At 41.1% G+C, this 18,172-nt stretch overlaps 1 protein-coding gene across 11 annotated transcripts in view; it reads right to left on the bottom strand.

Moving 5' to 3' along the window:
- baz2ba (bromodomain adjacent to zinc finger domain, 2Ba) overlaps window positions 1-18,172 on the bottom strand; it is a 69,102-nt gene that overhangs the window by 10,127 nt on the left and 40,803 nt on the right. For 2 of the 11 annotated variants that reach the window (XM_084381874.1, XM_084381880.1), the window contains exons 4-23: window positions 17,551-17,742; window positions 17,298-17,462; window positions 16,490-16,686; window positions 16,097-16,297; window positions 14,685-15,293; window positions 11,960-12,728; window positions 11,498-11,767; window positions 10,107-10,167; window positions 9,836-9,944; window positions 8,972-9,073; window positions 8,189-8,411; window positions 7,016-7,108; window positions 5,604-5,665; window positions 5,262-5,327; window positions 4,494-4,559; window positions 4,182-4,226; window positions 3,848-3,880; window positions 1,896-1,961; window positions 1,418-1,558; window positions 605-859 (exon numbers count right to left, since the gene is read on the bottom strand). In XM_084381874.1, coding sequence (XP_084238000.1) covers window positions 605-859; window positions 1,418-1,558; window positions 1,896-1,961; window positions 3,848-3,880; window positions 4,182-4,226; window positions 4,494-4,559; window positions 5,262-5,327; window positions 5,604-5,665; window positions 7,016-7,108; window positions 8,189-8,411; window positions 8,972-9,073; window positions 9,836-9,944; window positions 10,107-10,167; window positions 11,498-11,767; window positions 11,960-12,728; window positions 14,685-15,293; window positions 16,097-16,297; window positions 16,490-16,686; window positions 17,298-17,462; window positions 17,551-17,742 — 3,725 coding nt within the window. The remainder of the gene's footprint in view (window positions 1-604; window positions 860-1,417; window positions 1,559-1,895; window positions 1,962-3,847; window positions 3,881-4,181; window positions 4,227-4,493; window positions 4,560-5,261; window positions 5,328-5,603; window positions 5,666-7,015; window positions 7,109-8,188; window positions 8,412-8,971; window positions 9,074-9,835; window positions 9,945-10,106; window positions 10,168-11,497; window positions 11,768-11,959; window positions 12,729-14,684; window positions 15,294-16,096; window positions 16,298-16,489; window positions 16,687-17,297; window positions 17,463-17,550; window positions 17,743-18,172) is intronic. The other 9 variants (XM_084381877.1, XM_084381883.1, XM_084381878.1 and 6 more) reach the window with 5 other exon arrangements.

The following is an 18,172-nucleotide window of genomic DNA, read 5'->3' as shown; positions in this document are numbered from 1 at the left end:
TGGACAAAACATCCTACACACAGTCCTGCATTCAACAATTGCTTTAGTAAAAGTACAAAAGGATCAGTGCTTAAATGAAATGAATGACTAGTGTGAGATATCTTTAGACAACATATAACTAAACTACTGTATTTCATATCAAATGTGCTTCATTTTCTTTAAATACATATACTTAAGTTTTGAAAGTACAAGTAAAAGTATTATATAATACTGGCCTGGTCTATTATCTGATCCAATATTCAGCATTTTTCTGATTATCAAAATTGGTGGTTTTGTTCTATTTATTTCAATTGTAGATACAATAAATTCATTTTAAAATGTGCTACTTTGGCTCTGATGCAGCACACAATCTGGAAGGTAACTAAAGTTTTCAAAAAAAAAAGGAGTGGAGTAAAGGAGTGGATGTTTGCCTCAAAAATGTAGGGGAGTGGAAGTATAAAGTAGCAGAAAATAAAAACACTCCAGTAAAGTTCAAGCACCTCAGTTTCAGTACTTGAGTAAATTAAATTAGTTACATCCAACTTCTGAATAAGACTCCCAGATAGAGCAATAAGTGCCATATTTCCTTCTCAGATATAATGCATGACTTAATGAACAAGCTCACCTTTTGTCCAGGTGGCAAACCAGGATCACAGACTGCCAGAGACAGCAGTTTGACCAGAAGGTCTTGGACATGTCCCATGCTGTCCCCCACATTGAGCAAGCCCTCCTGTAGCATTCCCAGGGTGGGCACATCCGCATTCAAATCGAGACCCAAAACCTTCCCGAAGCCTCGCAGGAACTGCATCAGCATCAGGCAGTCGGACACGGCACGTCCTGGTAGTATGAGTCCAGGAATCCGTGAGAATTCAGGGAGAGGCTAGACAAAGGAAAATGGGTAAATTAAGGATTGTTTCATGTTTTTTGTTGTTATTTGTTTTGCGGTGAGAGAAATATATTAGATCCACTTTGAACTACAGGCAGGCGTGAATTATACAAACTGGGACATGGGAGGAAAGCTGTCATTTAATCTCACATCTCCTGACTGTTATCGAGATGGTGCTTTCCAGGTTAAAGTAATGACTTCTCATCTTTTTCACATTAAGCAGTACTCTCCTTTGACCACTTGGGGGCACACACTTCCATATATAAAAGTGTTCAACACCATGAGGTCTTAAGGCACTTACTGACCCCCAAGAAAAGGCTCATCTTAATAATAATAATAACAATAATAACAATAATAATAATAATATTAATAATAACAATATATAATAATAATATACCATACAGTATGATGATATGTCATATTTAGCAGCATTTAAACAAGGAAAACTGACTCTTCTGTGCATCACAGTGCGTATGGATTAAAACGTACAATTTTTTTTGTGATCAACTTAACATTCACAGCACTGACCGGATGAGCTACTATCTCAACTACCTTATGATCAGACAGACACATGTCTTCATTTGGCTTCTTCAGCTCCCTCGCTATCTCCAGCTCCAGCCTCCGTTGCTCCAGTTTACGCTCTTTGTTCAGGCGCTTCTCATCCCTTTTCTCCTGCCGCAAGCGCTCTCGCTCCTAGAGAGTCCAAAATTCAAGGGAGCATTAGGGAAGCAAAGTGTACGTGTGTGTGTGTATTTGTGTGCGTGTGTGTGTGAAAACAGACAAGAAGGTTTACTTGACTTTGCTGAGCAGTATTAGAATTCAGCCTAATGCTGCTGTGCATTCAAAGGAAAAGTGCTTGAGGGCCAGAATCTTTTGACTTGGTAAGTGTGTAGGAAAAAAATGAATGGGGGGAAAGAGCGCACAAAAAGGAGAGAAAGCGGGAATCCATCCAGGGAATAATGACTTAGGCTCTCTTTATCGAGTGGACTGTGTGTGTATTCCTGCATTTACTTGTGTGCATATGGACTACCTCTGCTTTCTTGCGAGCCTCAACAGCCTTCATCAGCATTACATGTTGCCTCCTCCTCTCCCTCTCCTAGAGTGGCAGAAAACAGAGGCACATTAACAAGCACACATTGTGCATACGACGCTCAAGGTCGACTTTATTAAGCATGTATTAATGTAAAATTGTGATGCACAAAATTCAATAGAGGTACCATACTTGAACAAACACAAAATGATGCTTCACATGTATACACTTTCACATGTATGGTGGAAGCATAAGTGAAGAGTACAGTAGTACGATGACAACCAAAAAGCAACACATAGATGCGATACAAAGTAGATGTGATGACAGGCTCAAAAAAGAGAAGCAGCTGGGATCGGTGACGGCGCCTCTAAACTAAAGCTGACACAACAAAAGCAACAAAATGCTGGTTGCCAGAAGTCTTCTGATATGCCACATTGGTGTTACAATCAAAATAATAAATACATGAGTCGATGCTAATGTTCATTTGACACATCATTCTCATAATATTTGGTGAGGGGACGACAAATACAAATGGATGGTAAAGGATAGCTTCAAACTGAGCAGTTCCACTTCAGTGGGTTTGGCAGCTTAAGTATTAGCGCACTATGCGACTGCTGCTGAGGATGAGACATCTATGTTGTTCTTTGGTGCATGATACACAGTCTACTGCAAAAGGGCACAGGAATCACCGGTGACTGACTATCATTTCATTTGATCTCTTTAGGTTTCCCGCTCCACCGTATCAGGCTGTCATTCCCTCTGTGATCCACCAGAAAGACACAATTGCTACTATTAGAGCTTGCCAAGGACATTTCCAGCACATAGTGACTAAAATGTGCTGTTTGGGAGGATTGTTTTGTCAGGCTAGATGCCAAGCACTCTGCTACAATATTTCTATGTCCTTCTTGGTTTGATTTATCTACAAATGGAAAACCTCAAAAAGGACAACTTCAAAAAGGACATAAAGCCTTTGGCATTCTGCTTTTTTCTAGCTTTCCAATTCATCAAAAACATTAAAATGTGTTGAGGGACACTATGATAACAAACTAGAATAAATCAAAAGCAATACAATTGCATGTGACAACCGTTAATACCAGGATTATTTCATGTATCTCAATTTGCCCCCCTTCATTGTGCTCGGAGTGAAGGTACGACAACCGGATCAGAGTCCACTGTGAAACAGATAGGCAGACCTGTGGATTCAGCTGCGACTTTGTATGAGTGAGAAGGGCTACAAGCAAGACAGCCAGGCCAAAACAAAATGCTACGCAGAACCATGTTTGTCCCCATGGTGGAATTGATTATATTTCTGTTCTATCCGGTCTATTTTCAAGCATTACTTCTGCTGTACCCTCACCAAACTGTGTATGTGGGGGGTGAATCTGATTTGAAGTATCTCCACCGTAAAGACAAAATGATTCTCAGTAGCCGATTTCATTCTTTGTGCAGAGTACAGAAACAGTGAATGACAGAGAGGCTGGGATGGGGCAGGTTAAAGTCCAGCACTCTGTGGACTGCAGAACAGATGCACGGACGAACAGACACAAGCTCAATGTCTGGGCCGAAAATCGTCAAGCACTCATGGGTAACACAGGCTACTCCAATACAACAGTTAGACAATGTATGTGATGGATGGAAACTCCTCGAGTGCACTTTCATACAGTGAGTGTGGATTGGCTAGCAGTCTTTGCAATGCATTCTGAGTAGAAGGGGGGAAGGACGGGGGAGGGGGACAGAAGCTGCCTGGCCACCGTGACAGGGTCAGTTGTCCCTCAGGACGAGCAGATGGAGGCAGCATACTGACTCTTTTTCTCTTTTGTTGGTTTTGCTGGGAAGCCATGCAGAAGAATGTAGTATGACAGCAGCCAGTGCTACACTTAATGCATTGCTATGACAACCATAACACAACCAGTTACACGATGCAGGTGTTAGATGTACAAAAATAAACATACCCATACCATATCTAGTCTATGCCTCTCCAACTCCTGGCAGAGAGAGTTGGCAAAATATTATGGAACAGAAGTGATATCCAACACCAATAAGCATGGGGTTTAATAATAAAGAGAAACACTGAATGTTTGCTAACTAACCACATTTCTATACACTCACACATGCCTGTATTTGAATGCACATAGATGCACAAATACACTCTCTCTCTCTCTCTCTCTCTCTTTCACACACACACACACCTGCACATTCCTACTCAAGTGAAGTCTGGGGTAAATAGTTTCATTCAGCAGTAACTATTACGTTCAAGAGGCTGAGCAAGTAGTAGTGAATGCCTACCTGGTGTTTGAGAATCTCCGCCTGCTGTCTCCTCAACTCTTTCTCCTTGAAGGCAAGAAAAGAGAAGATGAGGGAAAAATCAATATGCTTCCATTGTGCCAATATTACGAAAATCACTACAGACTGATGGAATTTCAGCCCGTTTCAAAGGGCCGCTCTAATTTTATTGCCAGCTGCTTCTTAAATGGAACAAGGCCCTCATCAGGGTACATGTGAAATAATTTAATCCATGTGAATTTTTATTAAAAAAGACACGTGTATGAATATTTATGGCATCTGTTTCAAGGGTTTTATTTAAAAATAGAATCATACCTTTATGCGTTTTTCAGCCTCCAATATTTTGGCATTTGCGGCTTCTTGCTTCTTTTTCCGTTTGGCCTATGAATAAAGATTAAGGTCAAGAATCACACAGACAGACATATATCAATCAGTCGTGGGTGAGGGCTTCGCTGCACTTTAACTGATTGTTTGCAGTTTTCTGGTTTGAGCAAAGATTTTATGCTTCTGAATGCCAGTGAAATTTGTAAAACACAGCGAATGAATAATGTATCTCTTTAACACCTAATTGTGAATATGTTGAAGCCTCCCGTTAAGAGTGGCTTGTCAACCGTGTCAACTCAAAATTGATTTAGTCCTGCTAAAACACTTTGAAGCTCCTACTGTATAATTGTGTGCGCCTGCATGTGTGTGTGTGTGTGTGTGTGTGTGTGTGTGAGAGTGTGGATGTTCATGCATCTTTGCATGTGTGTTTGCGCGTGTGAAAAACAGCACCTTTTTTTTTCTCTCGACCCACTTATGCTAAACTGTTACTGTTGTCTGATGAAAAAAAGACTTTTCTGTCCAATTTAAATAAGGTCTGAAGAGGCAGCAACAGCCATTTTAATATTCAACAGCCGTCAACCAAGACCAATTTAGCATTAGTTCCATGTGGAATTATGCCTAAGAAGACGCAACTCCCTCCAATGCATGCTGCTGTTCAGTAATGAGCTTTAGGAAGATTAAAACACTATAGACTGAGGGGCTGAAGCTATCCAGGAATGTTCTGCTTAATCAGAGGTGCTGTTGGATCAGATTCTGTACCTCCAAAATTTGCTGCGCCCTGAGTTCCTTCTCCATCCGAATCTGCTGAATACGCTTGATCTTTTCCTGCAGAAAAAACAACATAATCTCTTAATATTTTAGACATCGGAAAACATCCCGAGATAAAATCACTTTCCAACCACTCTACTCCAGTTGGGCTGGGCAAAGAGACAACAATAACTTCAGCAGGAGAAGTAAATGATGGTAATTAAAAAGCTTTAAAGCATCACAAAATAAGCGTTCAGCATTTTCTGCAGTGAACACAGGGACTACGTGTGTCAGGACACTTAGATAAGGAGAAAAAAGATTTGTCAGCACACACTGTATAAAAAGCAGACCCACCTGCTGCTTGAGAATCTTGATCTGCTCCTTCTGCTTCCTCCTCTCCTCCGCTGCCATGATAGCTACAAGAGTCAAGTCAGTGTTACATTAGTGTCGACAGAAATGACCTACAAAGCTGCGCTACAAACTGTATTCATATCTGAGAGAATTGCAGTTGGTAATCGTTATTTATTCAGGAGGTCTCACTGAGATCAAGACGTATTTTAAACAAGAAAGCAGAACAATTCTGAGAACTGGATCACGACTTAGATGAGTCAGTCACATCAAACAGTAATGAAACACGCAGACACACTCATTAAAACAATAAACATAATTAAAGATAATAGCATGTTCAATTTTGAATTGTCTTAGAGGTATGAGTGACTGTCTGCAAGTAAGGTGCATAGAGAACGAACATAGAGAAAGAAACGTATCTAAAAAATGTTGTGAGCATCGACATCCAAAGTTTTAGACCGCAGGTAGCAGATCCAACTACAACCAGGCCTACACTTTACCTTTTTAATCATAGTTAATGACCATCATGGAGGCTTTGAATTGTGAGTTGACCAGCAATTGTAGGATTTTAAACAGACAGGACAGCTTAGATATCAGCAGATCTTTTTAAGGTCACCATTCTCACCACATTCACGCAATTTATCTCAGCTCATTTCCATTTTAGCAGCAGCAAAAGTTGAATTACAAACGTGTAACAGTGATTTTGTAATAGGATCAAAAGTGTATTTACCAGTTTAAATCTATTGGTTTATTATACACTTCAAAAGATTAGGGATACAAATTAACAATTACTTTCACTCTTGATGTCAATTAATCCATTGAAAAATGTTGATCGGTGTTCTCCAAAGGCTAAGTTAGGAAATCATAAAATATACACATTTAAGAAGCTGGAATCAGATCATTTTGATCTTTTTCTCTTAAAGAAAATACTCAAAACAATCAATGGATTATTGCGATAGTCTGTGTATTATTTGAAAGTTAACAACTAATCAATTAATTGCTGCAGCTCTACAGAATAACATTTCTGGTTTGAGTTGTGAGTTTAGGTAAGAGTTAAGCACACAGTCCTGTGAATGTTTGTTGATTTGATTGCTTATCTTTGACGTCGTGTATAGGAATAAAACAAATGTATGAGCATAATGTTTGAAACCAGCAGCAGCACAGCAGCAATAAAGATTAGAGCAGAAAGAAGATTAAAGCTTGTGCTGTAAAGCGATGAAAATAAATATGTACATATATACAAACAAAGGCGATATAAGCAGTGTGAGTGTCTCCAGAGGCCCTGCTGCTGTTCTTCATACATCACCCATATAGATCAAAGTGCTTTGAAGTGACCAACTGACCAAACAAAAAAACAATGCTTGCAAACTTGCCGCCCTGCGCTCTTAACAACAAACAGGAAAAAGACTGGAGTTTACCTTGCTGTTTCCGAGCTTCTTTGGCTGCACGCGCCAGTGCCTGTTTTTCCAGTTTTCTCATCAGTTTCATTTGGGCGGCCTGTCGAGCGATTTCTGCACAGGTAACGGGACATTTCAGGACAATATCTCAATGTTGTTATAGCCTGATCAAGCACATTTGACTGAGATAATTCTTTGGGGCTTGTAAAAAAAAAATTGCCATTTTTGGTTACTAAATAATTTGTCCTAATTCTTGAATACTAAACAAAGCAATATAACTCCATTCACAACAAGTGTGGCTTGCCGAAAGATTCTGCTATCTAAAAGATATAGTGTCATACCTATTATATTAGATTACCTATATTAAGAAACATTAAATATACTTTAAGAGGATCAAAAGAACGTTTTTACTCAAATGGCAGCGTTTCCTTTCCTATTTGGCAAATCTATCAGTATTACCCTTGGAGTAAGGACTAGGTGGTGATGAGAGATTTGTCATAATTTCCACAAACCATGCCGAATTTGTCATTACTTATCTATGCATTTGCAATTTTGGCTGGCCTGCCTTCTTTTTAACATGTATTTACATGTTTTAATTAATACGTTTTAGATGCTCTTGCTTATGAGACTTAATCGATGTAAACCTATTACGAGCAGATGAGACTGAGACAGGGTATTATAATTTAAATGCTATCTTTTTATTTAGTTTCTGTTTTTGTTTTCTGTTTCATTGTCTAATGCTCTTGCCTATGAGACAAGCTGTGTCGATATGCCAACCTACAGATGAGACTGAGGCAAGGTATTTATTTGTTTTCTTCAATATTCCTCCTTTTGTTTGTTCTGTTTCGTTTCTCTTGAAAATATGAAGAATTGAGATATTTGGTACTTCTGGATCCTGTATTTTTAGCTACATGTCAAGCAATAAACAATACTTCTGAAAATTTCTGCAAGGGTATAACTGATTATAATTACTGGCTATTTTAAAAGCAATTCATCTCAAAAAGTATCTCTGTTACTAGAGAGATGATCTTACAAACAAGCATGAATCAGAAAAAACACCCCTCTCTACATACTAAAAAAATGTATTAAAACAGCAACTCCTTCCTTGGCCTCTGCTATCTGAACAAATGCTGGTTGATTAATGGCACACACACTTATGACAAACATATTTCAGGGCTCATTTCCTCCGCTAACCTTGAGCCTCTAGTTTGCGCAGAAGTTTGACCTCACTGGGACTGGGGCCTTCGGGTACCAGCGGATCGCCCACATTGGGCGGCCGCCCCTTCCGCCGTCGGCTAACTTTGGCACCGTCGCCTGCTGACTGACGGTCTGAATTAGGGGGGCGACCCCTACGACCTTCCATGGCCAAAATACGAGGAATGACCTCCTCTTCCTTCAACAGGCTCCACTGTAAACCCTAGAGAGAGAAGGGAAGTAACGATGGAGAGATTGGAAGGGGAAGTGAGAGATGAAAGAGTGAACAACGTGTTGACATTTCATGTGAATACAGGACAATTCAATCATTAGCTGGACTGATCTGAGTGTATTCAACAGGAGGTAGAGTATGATACATTATTATATTTTCTACAATAACACACTAAAAAGCTGGCTAACCGATGCATTAAAAAAGATTTACTGATTTGTCATGTATCATCTAGTTCTCTCTGGCCCCTCAGCACCAAGTATGTTCTCTATTCTGCTTCCAATAAGACACACGTCTATTTTCTTTTTTATCTCTGTGTAACACACACATAACATGGCATATATCACTGGTCACCTGTGGAAGTAATGTCAGCTGATTATTACATTTATCCATGCACAGTGAGAGGTCTATGAACTAGGACTAGTGAGGGTTTTGGTTGATTCCTATCCATGTCCTGACAGTGACTGCTGAATGGAGCTTTGCCTGCCGCTAGATGAAAAAGATGAACAGGGATCAGGGAGAGGGAGAGACAGAGAGAGATGAAAGGCAGTCACCTGGGGTCCTTCTCTGGCTTCATAGAAGTCACCAACCCTTATCTTTGCACTGAAGCTAAAATTATCGCGCGTGATGCCACTTATTCCATTTCTGGATAGATACTACAGAAGAGAAAATAATAATGGCGTTGGTTTAGGCAAGGAAAAAAAATTGCGAAATTAGCGACATTGAAAAGCAACTGGGAAGGGACTAGATTGGAGGGAGTTAGGTTACAGTGAGCATCTGTGCAGTGCTACTAATCATTATAAAAGCCAGGGGACAAAAAAAGAGCAAAAGCTCTCAGGGGAGAAAAACGGTTCTGACCTTGGGGTGCACAATTCAGGCCCTTTCTTATTTATCTGTGGCTTTTTACTGCCTTCTGAATGACTAGGAGTGAGTGAATGAGTACAAATTTTTCTCTTTGGGCCACTACACTCAACAGCGGTTCTGACGATTAGTGTAGTTGAGCTTTTGATGAAGTAAACAAAGATTATAGACTATGAAATATTGTACAAATAGGGGCTGAGGCTGTGCATCCCAACACTAACCATTAATCATTTTTTTAGGGGAAGGAGAGGTGAGAAAAGTGACACAAGAAGTGGATCTAAGAACATCATCTCTCACTATTAGGGTCACAGAAAGCGGGGTGGGGGTGGGGGTGGATTGCAGCAGGGGCAATAGCAGAGAAAACACACAACAAAACCTGATACACAAGCATTTGTTTGAGCAATGTGGATGAGCAATATCAGCATAAATATCCTTCAATAATAAATCTTAAATAATGATTCCCACTGTAACCGCTGTTACAAACTGCTCATCTGTATCCCTCAAAACATTTGCTTCAGTATCATTAACTAAACTGCAGCGCTGTGAGGCCGCAGTACCTTCATCACATCTGGGTACTGCCTTAGTTTCTTGCCACACGGGGCATAGTAGGCCACCTCGCCCTGCGGCTTCCCCGCCATTGATTTGATTCTTGTTTCTCTCCGCCACCTGGGTTTTTAAGAATGAAGAAAAGAGCAGTGTTGTTCAGAAACACAGTGTGTATCGTGCAATTGTGAAGGTTGTGAGGATGTGATCATGAAAGTGAATTCAGCACTCTCTGAAGTGAACTGCTTCATGAGAGCTTTCTTTCTCTCAGACTCTTGTACATACCCCAACTCCAGAGGTATCATCAACTCCTTCTCATCCATCACCCTCTTCCTCTTCCCTAAGCCTGTGAGGAGACAGAGTTCAGCCATCAATTTTACAGCACGGCTTATGACTGGTAACCATACATATACAGTAGCAGCAGTCAAAGCCCCTGAACTGAATAGATAACCAAGAACATATATCAGCACTGGGCTTTCAAAGAGGCATTTCTTTACCAGCATCACGTGACCATAAGAGTAAAGGGGAGACACAACAGGTTAAATCGGGTAAAAAAAAAATGCAACTACTAGATTGCCCAGTTGATTGCATTAAAAAAACTTATTTTTGTATTACACGTTTTCTGGAATTGAATGTCTAAATATGCAAATGTATCATTATCTAATAAAATATGTGCTAATTTGCTGACATTTCCAGATAAAACATTTTAACATTGAAAGCCAGGTTCAAAATTATCATTTCATTTTGTTGAAATATTAGAGTCAAAGGTTTTTAGACTCAATCAATCAAAAATGTTTGATTGAAAGATAATCCATTAAAAAAGTCATTTTCGTCGTGTTTTTAGGAATAAAATGTTACATAAATTAGGCTTTGAATGATATATGAACAAACCCCTCTGTAAAAACCTTCAGAATATACGTGGGAATAAAGCTGTAAAGTTCGGTGTATGCAAGTACGACTGAAGGTGAGATTTCTAGTTCAGAAAAAAATCTTTTTAAAAAGCGGCCTTTATAGATATATATTGTAAAATTCCATCCTTTTTAAGACAAAATATGGTGAATAAAGGGGATTTTAAAGGAGGGACATTAAAAAAAATAAGCAGAAGAGGAAAAAACAACAACTTATAATTGAGGAAAAACTGGAATGTCTGCTTGAAACATTCTTGGCAAGCTACACATACGTCCTATTTTGTCTGATCTGAATAATCTCTCATTGAAAGAAGGCGGAGATTAACCCGGTTGCCGTGCCAAACAAGTTGTCAGGGCTCTTAGGCATGTACCTACAGGACTTCAGTGCTCCGGTTAGGTCATCACAACCAACCTCCTTCTTCCCTACCTCCCTCACAGTAACAATCCCTTCTCACAGTCATCTGAGGATGATGGGCTGTTCTTGCTTTGGTAAACAAAGCTAGTGTTTCTGTACTGTATATGCCTGTGCGGGGAAATTAAACATCTGCTGTTCACAGTATGACGGTGAATCGGCAGAATAAGCAGTAAAGGTCGCATTTTGTTTGGTTTGCATTTATTCAAAGTCTGTTCTTAAATCTCTAAAGTCATTTCCTTCTGCAGCACATCACAACTTTATTTAAAAAAATCTTTTCTAATATGAGATCCTTTAAAAACCATCCTTCACCCCTCATTTTTCATTTTCTGTGAACAGATTTTCAAACACATTACCTAACGGAGAGGCCAGGCTGTAAGAGGACGAGCCTGGAGAGCTGTGATAGGCCAAGGCACTGGAGCTGGTGACAATGGTGGGACTCTTGATGACCTGTAGGTTGAGAGGGGAGCAGCTGGTGGCGGTGTGATTGGTTGAGGTGTTCAGTAGTTCTTGGCCTTTGGTTAGCCTGCGGGGAGTCATTTCCTTCTTAGATGATCCAGACGGCAGCAGCTTTAACTCCTTCACTCTCTTCCCAGAGATGTCGCTGTCTGAGTTGCTGTCAGACTCTGAAATGGGAGTCCAGGACACAAAGCAGGTAAGGAGTTGGTAGTTCAAAATGAATTGATTGACTAATCGAAAAAAATAATCAAAAGAGCAGTCAGTTATTAAAATAACTGTTGGTTGCAGCCGTGATATAAACATTTTATGGTCAGCTCATTATTAAATTGTGAAATGTACTATTACTAGAAGGTGCAAACCTGAAAGACTATCATCTGAGTCCTCCTCCTCATCCTCCTCCTCCTCCTCCTCCTCAAGGTCGTCATCCTCATCATCATCATCATCTCCCGAGTCATCAGATTCCTTGTTAGCCGGGAGACCAGCTGTGGGGTTACACATCCCAGGGATCCCCACTCCAGGAATTCCAACTCCAGGGATACTAACTCCAGGAATCCCAATCCCGGACTCTCCGCCACGAAACAAATCTACTAGAGACTGTACCAGGTGGTTCTGAGAGAAGCCCTTCCAGGCAGCTAAAGGGTCTGCTTGTCCCTGTCCTTGTCCCTGTCCCAGCCCTGGTGTCTGTCCTTTACCCTTCGGGGTCTTGTTCTTTCTGGATCCATGGCCTGTGGCATGGGGTGAGGTAGTGGAAGGCTGTGACGGAGCCCCAGCCTGGGCGGTAGCTTGGGTCCTGCTCGCCCCTGTGCTCAGATTGACAGGCATCGACCCAGCGTCGGGGTCGCACTGAGGAGACTTGCCTTGAGAGGCAGAGTCTTTGCGAGGTTTGGTGATGAGGGCCAAAGGTGCGTCCTGAGTGGTGCTTTGGATGACTCCATTGGGGTGGTGGGGTTCAGGGAGCCCCAGCAGGGCACTCGAGAGGAAGAGGTTGGAGTGATTGTTCTGGGGCGGAGGAGGCGGAGCGGGTGGCAATGGCGATGAAGACAGAGACGTCCTCTTGGGAGACTTGTTTGGCCCCTGCTGCTGCTTCTTTAGCTCAGCTGGGAACGTCTGCCCTTGGGACATGAGAGTCTGGGAGTGAAGGAGGAGGAGAGAGGGAGAAAACAAGGGAAGGCAGGGAGTCAGTGGGGAGGGAGGGCGAGGGAACGGCAGAATGGGAGGAACAATGAAAGATTTGGAAAAAATTAGAAAAGAAATGGGACAAAGTAGAGTTGCTCTAGCTGTCAGTTCACATCACTGTTGATTGTTTGAGCAGGTGACAAAACTACAATGCCGAACACTGGTACAGTTAACTGTGTCTAAGCCCCTTTCTGAGAAACAAAAAGAACATAAATGCAATAACCAAAGGCATTGTACTCGGCCAAGTTCACAAAAAGAGACACTGAGTATCTCTCTAAAATTGTAATTACTCGTCTGCACATTTGAAAAGCTCCGTCATCATTATTATCATGCAGCTGAGCATGTTTGCCTCTTTTACACTGATGATAAGTTTGGCTCAATATGTGTTTAAGCAAAGGCAGGTTAGACTTTAACATTGCACTTTCAACTGGATGTGATATGAAGTGAAACAAATCAATTTCACAGACCATGAAATACAGTAGCAGTGCTGAAACCACAGGGGGAATTTAGCTCGTTGTAAACTTCTCTATACTGGTAAAACAGGAAAGGGGAAATGATTTTCACAGAATAAGCTGATCTCAAAAGGTTTAGCTTATTGATTATTGTGCTATCATTCATATTTCATCTGAGGAAAAGGGATTTGAGGAATAAAAGCAAAGAAAAATGTCAATTTTTATGCTATTTCATCTGAACCGATTGAAAAACATGAATAATACAATAGCATGTGTGCAGACAGAGTGGTAATGAAAGTAAAAGCACCACGTTATCAACAGGCTAATCTTTGCAGCACTAAGCAAAGTTGTAGAACAACACACCAACACAGAGATCGTAGTGCTTAGCATGCTTTTTTATAAAAGGAAGTTTGAACTTGATAAAACACATTTGGCCTATAGCAGCTATTAGGTTAAACTACCAGCTGAGAGAGTGTGATGGACACTTAAATCCACAAGAGTAAGATGTTAGAGAGAAAAGAACTGGCTAATAGCTAACACATTTAATCAAATAAGCTGCTACAGGAAAAAAACTGGGGGAAAAAAGCCCATGTAAGTACTAAATAAACTGACACTAACAAGGCACTAAGCACTACAAGGCTGGAGGATATCAGTGAGAATTGGTTGCAGAGTTCATGTTTTGAACATCTCTAGTGTTCATTACACATTACTTATTAGCAATGAAATGTGTAAAAATATAGTCATGAACAACAGCACATGACAAAATAATCACTTAATTGAAACTCTTTTCCTCTAACCAGTGTTAGCACAGAAACTCAAGACCGCCACATCAAATGTATGAACAGAAACATTTCTTGGTAAAAGCTATTAACACATCTAAATGTCTTCGATGTTTAGCTGTTTTTCTATGTCAAATCCTTGCGCCCCACAAGTTTACTCAAACAACTTCCGCCTCCTTAATCAACTACACAAAACAAATATTCTCTATGATGCCCAACTACATTTGTGAGACTTTGCTTAAGGCGATGTTATAATTTTAAAGAGGCCCTTTGGAGCATGTTTATCTCTGATACAAAATCCCAGCCTCTTGTGAATGAGAAAATGAAATAGTCAATGTTCAGATTTCACTTTTAAATTGAGTGTGCAGCCTTGCCACTAACAGTTCTGTAGCTGTCTGTGAGCTGCTTGGATCTTGCGTTAAATAAATGGTCTAAATGGCCACGGGATTAAACGAGGTGCTGGTTATGGTGATGAAGAAAAAAGAGAGAAACTGCAAATCTAACTGCACATTCAGCTCTGGTGGATAAATTCATTACTGTCAATTTGTTTGGAATAACTTTGTTCATTTAAGATGACTGCGCAGCTAAATTTATCCTGTCTACGTCTCACTGCTTACTGTGTTTATGCAAACTACTGTGTGGCTATGGTAAAAACTGTTGTTATCAGGTTGGCTTACCTGTTTGAGCCTGAACTCATTGATCTGCGCTAGTGAAGCTTCCAGCTGTTTCCTTTTGTTGGCTTTGGCAGAGCCAGGAACAGAGTGCCGAGGTGGCTTCAGCGAGGACTTCTTGGAGATAGTTACAGATGAGGTCAAACCAAAAGGTTTGGGGGAGGTAGACGGCGGGAGAGTCGAACGGGGCGGAGAGGGGACGGAGAGAGGCTTCGGGGAGGAGCAGAGGGAGAGAGGCAGGTGCTGAGGGGAGGCGGAGGGCAGCAGTTTTGGAGGTTTGGGAGAAGCAGTGCTTGAGAGTGCCTTAGGAGATGTGGTGAGGGCTATAGGGGAAGTAGACGGTGAAGACTCCCTACGGGGCTGGGCGAGGAGTGCCAGGGGCTTTGAGTTGGCAGCCAGGCCGGTGGACTGGATCACACTGAAGTGCTGCTGTGGCCCCTCTGTCCGGGACCTGGAGCTGTGCAGGGCCAGCGGCGAGGTTTGGGACAAGGCAGGAGGGGAGACAGAGCAGGGTAAGGGCACAAGGGTTGGGGGGTTGGAGGAGACCTTTTTGTCCTGGGGCTCCCCAGAGAGTGGTCTGTCAGTTTTTGCAGTTCCAGTGCTTGATGTCAAAACCTGCAGATGAAATTTAATGAAGAACTGTTACAAGGAGTTTTAGTAAATAAAGGCACTGAGATCAAGCTGCTTCTAGGGTTGAGTAGTAACGAATTACATGTAATCTGTATGCAGTTTGCATGTTCTCCCTGTGCTTGTGTGTCAGTTAGGTTAATTCTCCGGTCAGTGCCCTTGACGAAGGCAGAGAACCAGTTTCACTACTTTGTAACTTGTATGATTTTATGTGAGTAAGTCTCACAAAATGGCCAGATTACATTTGAATAGTTTCACCGTCAAGGATCATTTCATTACATTTTTAATTACGTCTTTAAAATATCTCAATTTAGAAATGTGTAATTTATACTGACATTGAAAATGGAGGATGCGTGTTGTGTGTTACAAGAGCAACGTCCTACACGCACCATTTAATAAAAACGTACATGAAAGAAACAGCATCCCACGTATTGCAGAATACACATAGTACAACTGTAGTACTGTTTTTGTAAGGGTAATTTGACTTTACTCTCTGTACGTACTGAATATGCGAAATGCATTTTATTTGCATTTTATATGAGATGTATAAAAGAGAAAAAAGAAGATTTGTGGAACTCAATTTTTTGTGTCCGTATTAGGTGCAATTTATTTGATTCAGAAGTAATCCAAAAGTAATCTGAAAGCAGACAGATTAGATTACACTTTTGTAATCCAATAAATTACATTTCTGTTTACAAATACCCCGGCAGCTTCCTGCTTTACATTCTTCTCTATATGTAATTTTTTTCAGTTGACCAAAAACGTATTTATTATCTACTATTCTCTTTTACCTTTGTTTTCTTCTTTGAGTCTGATAATTCACTCTGTTTGTCCTCTTCCTCGTCATCCTCATCGTCATCATCATCGTCTTCATCATCCTCTGCTAGGTCTTCCAGATCGCTGCTGAGGGACCCGTCACTCGAGCTGTCTGAGGATGTGCCTGATTCGCTGTTGCTCGCCACACAAGTGTCTGCCGGCTTCTTTCGTGGCTTCTGAGTCGAGAAAAAGAAAACTGCATGAATCAGCCTCACTGTATAATGCATAACTTGTGCATTTCACATGTCAATTTGAGTTATTTTTGTATTTATAGCCCAGAATGACAAATCCCATTTTGCCTTAAGGAGCTTCACAATCTGTACAGATCGATTCAGATAAGTAAATACAAAAATATTCTCTGGACTGACCTTCTCTTTAGTTTTCTGAATTGGCTTTTCTGCCAACTCTGCAGGATTGTTCTGAGGGCTGCTACGATGACTGTTGGAGGTGTCTGAATTTTTGGTTGGCTTGGTAGATGTCTGAACAGGAGCCGGACTCACAGAAAAGCTCCCCGATTGTGTGGTGGGAGGACAGACACCGCTGCCATTCACTGCCCCATTCACCCCTAGAAAACACAAAACAGATGTACTGTATCACTAATCAGCTCCATCTTTGCAGAGAACTTTGCTACGCAGGATAATGAAATATCTGGAACGAACTGCAGAAGAAAAATATTGATTTATACATGTATCTCATCAAACATGCTGCCTGCGCGAGGCACAAGCCCAACATGAGTGGTTTACATAATAAAAGATAAATTAAAAGATACTGTGAAATTAAAAGAGTGCAAGAAACAGAGATTACGACAGGGAACAAGAGAGAAAAAAGGAAGGAGAGAGAGGTTGACAGAATCACTAAGTGAGGGCTGAAAGTCATTAAATGTGTCTTGAAAAGAAGAAATCTCATCACTGGAAAAAGTGGATTTTGGTTGTGGAAGAAGGAGAGGAGACAGGAGAGAGGGAAATAGAGGTGAGTTTGTTTATTTTCAGTGCAAAGTGCCATGAATAAAGCAATTAATACACATATGAACACCTACATAATACATATGATAGGGCAATGTTGACGACTATATAGATATGATGAAGTTTAATTTAAAACAGATTGAAATCACCTGCTATTAGTCTATCATAATAAGCATTTTTATCGATTAATGAGTCATCCGAGTGTGCACTGTACCTTTAGATGGGGTGTGGCTATTCTTGCTGGGCATCCTGATCTGAACAGGACTGGTGCTGTGGTTGGGCTGAATGTGAGGGGTGAAGAATGGAGGGAAGCCAATGAAAGAAGGGAGAAAGGCAGCAGCAGCTCCCCGTCCATGGGCTTCAGCAGCTCGCCACCACTCTGTTAGTGAGGAGAGGAGAGAAGAGGATTAAAGATTCTTTCCTCATTAGCCAAAGTGCTGCCCAAAACTCAAAAGTCCCCGTCTTACCAGAGAGGGCTCCTAGCTGGGGGTGGGCAGCCAGAGCAGCTGACATGCCCAGTGAACCCAGGCCTCCGAACTCAGGCCTGCCTGCTCCGGCAGTGTAAATGGCTCCGAAGGCTGGGTGGTTGACCAGAGGGAAGGCACTTGACAATGTGGAGCCAATGAAGGGCTGCTCTCCTGCTGCTCCAAACAGACGGCCTGAGATAGATCCAAACCAAGGAGGACGTGTTGAAATGGTGTCAGATGCAATGCATAACAAATACTTGTGTATAACGACACAGTGGCCAGTGATACAGAGCAACAAGTGGAGATATGTCCTCAACTTTTGAATGATTACATTTTAATAAACACACTATCTCTTCTTTAAAAGGATAAATGCTGTTTCAAGGAATTTTCAGCCTTTCCATTAAAAATTCAAATTCAAATAAACACCTGCTTCAGTGATAATCAACTTACGACCTACCAGCCAATTCTGGCTAAGGTGTCGGGTAGCCCACCCACCATTTTCTAATTCACAATGAAAATTAATTCATTCGCACTGGTGTCCTTTTTTGTTTGTTTGTTTGTTTATACCAATTAGTAAAGGTTCATTATTATCCATTGGCTGACAGATGTGCCAGTTTTGGAT

Source organism: Pagrus pagrus (genome assembly GCF_965226575.1).
Source record: "Pagrus pagrus genome assembly, chromosome: 1".
Lineage (NCBI taxonomy): Eukaryota > Metazoa > Chordata > Actinopteri > Spariformes > Sparidae > Pagrus > Pagrus pagrus.
The sequence above is the reverse complement of the archived record's forward strand: the minus strand, read 5'-3'. Positions and strand labels throughout refer to the sequence as shown.